At 57.1% G+C, this 2,779-nt stretch overlaps 1 protein-coding gene across 1 annotated transcript; it reads left to right on the top strand.

The window, feature by feature from the left end:
- Positions 1–435: 435 nt before the first annotated feature.
- LOC101355071 (metallothionein-2) lies at positions 436–2,223 on the top strand. The gene is made up of 3 exons (XM_004371563.2): positions 436–563; positions 1,187–1,252; positions 2,001–2,223. Exons 1-3 carry the CDS (start codon positions 536–538, stop codon positions 2,090–2,092), a joined length of 186 nt encoding a protein of 61 aa, XP_004371620.1. The 5' UTR covers positions 436–535; the 3' UTR covers positions 2,093–2,223.
- The last annotated feature ends 556 nt before the right edge of the window (positions 2,224–2,779 follow it).

The following is a 2,779-nucleotide window of genomic DNA, read 5'->3' as shown; positions in this document are numbered from 1 at the left end:
TTGCACACGACACACATTCCCGCTCAGATCCGCCACTACCGCACGATTGGGGTACGTGAGTGCTCGTGGCAAGGGTTGTACACAGGTTGCAGGCAATGGCGACCCTGAAGATAACCGGGCAGAGGGGTGGGAAGACAAGGTGATCCCATTGCTGAGTTCCCGGAACTCCCGGGAGCGGGCAATAACCGACAGCTACGGGAAAATGGGAAAGAGGCTTGCAGGCGGCTGGGACACGGAGTTCCGCACGGCGCACGGCCCCTCCCGCAAAGGGTCGCAAAGACGCGGCCGGTGGTGCGCACCGAGCGGCGCGCTGGGAGCAGTGCGCCCGGCCCAAGCGCTGCGCTCAGCCCGCCGGGGGCCCGCGGGGCGGTGATGACACTGGGGGCAGGGCCAGGGCGGGGCGGGGCCTTTGCACCCGGGCCGGTCCCTTGGGCTATGAAGAGGCGGGCGGCCTCGTGAGCTCCAGCAAGCCTTCCAGCGGCCTGACACCCTCTTCGCCACCTGCCTTCCAACCACTGGCCTCACCTAGCTCGAAATGGACCCCAACTGCTCCTGCGCTGCTGGTAAGGGACGCCTGGCTTCTGGCCTCAGGATGCCAAACTTTTGTCAGAGGCGGGGCTCAGTGTCTCTAGGGGTCAAGGAGGAAGCACTTTGATTTCTGGGCTGACATAGATCCTTTAGTTCTCAAGTCTAGTGCTTTCTCCCTCGCCAAGCGCCTTCACCTCTCCCCAACTAGAGCATTTGAATCTTCCCAGCGTTCCCCCAATTCAGAGGCCATAGGACTGAGGTTGAAGCTGTCACGTTGGACATCACCCAGGTGGCAGGTGGTCAAGAGCTGCTCGCTGGACCCCAGTGCTGTGTCCAGGCCTCTGAGCTGCCTGGGCTGTATGGGAGGAAGGAGACATTCTCTCTTTGGGGCTCAGGACATAAGGTCCTGGCCAGCCAGGCCAAACTTTCCTGGGCTAGGTCTGGAGCCGGGGGCCTTTTGTAGTAAAAACAGGAGGGTGCACTGCCCCTCCCGCCATGAGGGGAGAGCAGTGGTGACTAGACCTCAGTCTGCCCTGAGGTGACAGGAGCTCCCGGGGCTGAGCCCAGCTCAGAGCAAGGTGCAGGGAGCGTTTGTTGACTGACTGCTAGATCTTCTGGATCACACTCATGGCTCACAGCTTGTCTGTCTTCCTTGCAGGTGACTCCTGTGTCTGCGCTGGTTCCTGCAAATGCAAAGAGTGCAGATGCACTTCCTGCAAGAAGAGTGAGTGTGGGACCTTCCCCGGGAATCTGGGGGCTGAGCAGGGGCCAGACCCAGGGCTCAGCAGGCAGGAGCAGGTTAATGACCTGGCTTCTTCCCATCCCCTCTCCCAGCACCTGATTCAGAATCAGAGCTAGAAGAGCCTTAGAGGGGTTGAACCCCAAATTTTTATTCTAGAAGGAGGAAACTGAGCCAGAGTATTCACCAGATAGTGGCAGAGCTGCAAGTTAAACCTAATCTCTGACCCCGGCTCCTTCCTACCCCACCCCACCCCACCCAATGCAGCTTCCTTAGCCCTCCCGTGATCTGAAGTACTTCATAGGCATGAACTTCTGGACCAAGCGTGGTTTCTCTGACCTGCTAATGCGGCCCTTTCTGTCGAGGCAGCCCGGGCCTTCACTGGCCCAGACAATTCTCCTCTGTCAGTGGTTATCCGCCTCTCTGATCTTGAGGCCTTGGTCATTTGGCGTATGGTTTAGGGGACTGACCTTCATTTGCCCTCTGAGGCCTGTGTGCTCTGCTCACTGTCACTCCCTCACTAGACTCTGCACTGTCCTGGGCTCAGAGGGAACAGGGCAGCCTTTTCCTAGTGTGACCCAGACCCAAATGTCCCACCAGGTGTCTCAGAACAGAGCATGACTTCCAATATTTTGGTCCCTCGGGTTTTGGGCAGAGTATGTGCCAGGCGTGTTGTTGGGAAAGGGAGGTGCCTGGTCTGATCTAACGTCTCACTCCCCTCTCTCTTCCTCAGGCTGCTGCTCCTGCTGCCCCGTGGGCTGTGCCAAGTGCGCCCAGGGCTGCATCTGCAAAGGGGCATCTGACAAGTGCAGCTGCTGCGCCTGATGTGGGAGAGCCCTGCCCAGATGTAAACAGAGCAACCTGTAGGAAGCCGGAGTTTTCTTTTCATACAACCAACCCAGACCCATTTGATACATTCCATTTTCTATGAGATTTGTGAATGACAATAAACACATCCAGACTAATCTAGTCTAGTTGCATCTTGGTGTGTTGGGAGTATGGGAGATGAGGAAGAGAGACAGGAGAGTGGAAAATGGGATGCAGGTTTCCTAGGGTCTTGTCTGGCCTTGGCTTTCTCCTCGGTGAGCTAAGGCTCAGGGCTTCTTCTACTGCCTTCAGAGGCCAACCCCCCTGCTCTTGTTGCGTATCTGATTCACAGCCGATGTTCACTCAATAGCTACCGATCCCGCACACTGCGCACACAGCCAGGGTCTCGGTGGTAAGTGAAACAGACCCAAAGCTTACAGGCTGCTGGAGAGAGACAGACAATTCCAGAACAAGAAGTCCTGTAAAAGAATCAGAGTAGATGTACGCCTGAGAATGCAGGTGCAGAGAGGCCAGATGGAGAGCCCTCCCACTGAGGCCTGAGAGCTCCATGCCTGGCAGGACCTTGAGCAAAGGTCCTTTAGAGGGAAAGAGTTTGGTGTGTTCAGGAAACAGAAGGCTGGTGTGTCTGGGGCATCATGTGTGAGGGGTGTGGCCCAAGGTCACTTTGGAAAGGGGAGATCCTGT

Source organism: Trichechus manatus, unplaced genomic scaffold (assembly GCF_000243295.1).
Source record: "Trichechus manatus latirostris isolate Lorelei unplaced genomic scaffold, TriManLat1.0 scaffold00014, whole genome shotgun sequence".
Lineage (NCBI taxonomy): Eukaryota > Metazoa > Chordata > Mammalia > Sirenia > Trichechidae > Trichechus > Trichechus manatus.
Note: the sequence above shows the minus strand (reverse complement) of the source record. Positions and strands in the feature narration are given on the sequence as shown.

Excerpts from the sequence above, each read along its gene's own strand:
- LOC101355071 (XM_004371563.2), top strand. The coding sequence starts at position 536 with ATGGACCCCAACTGCTCCTGCGCTGCTG. Across the intron at positions 564-1,186 it reads CAACTGCTCCTGCGCTGCTG|GTGACTCCTGTGTCTGCGCT; the intron begins GTAAGGGACGCC and ends TCTTCCTTGCAG. Across the intron at positions 1,253-2,000 it reads ATGCACTTCCTGCAAGAAGA|GCTGCTGCTCCTGCTGCCCC; the intron begins GTGAGTGTGGGA and ends TCTCTTCCTCAG.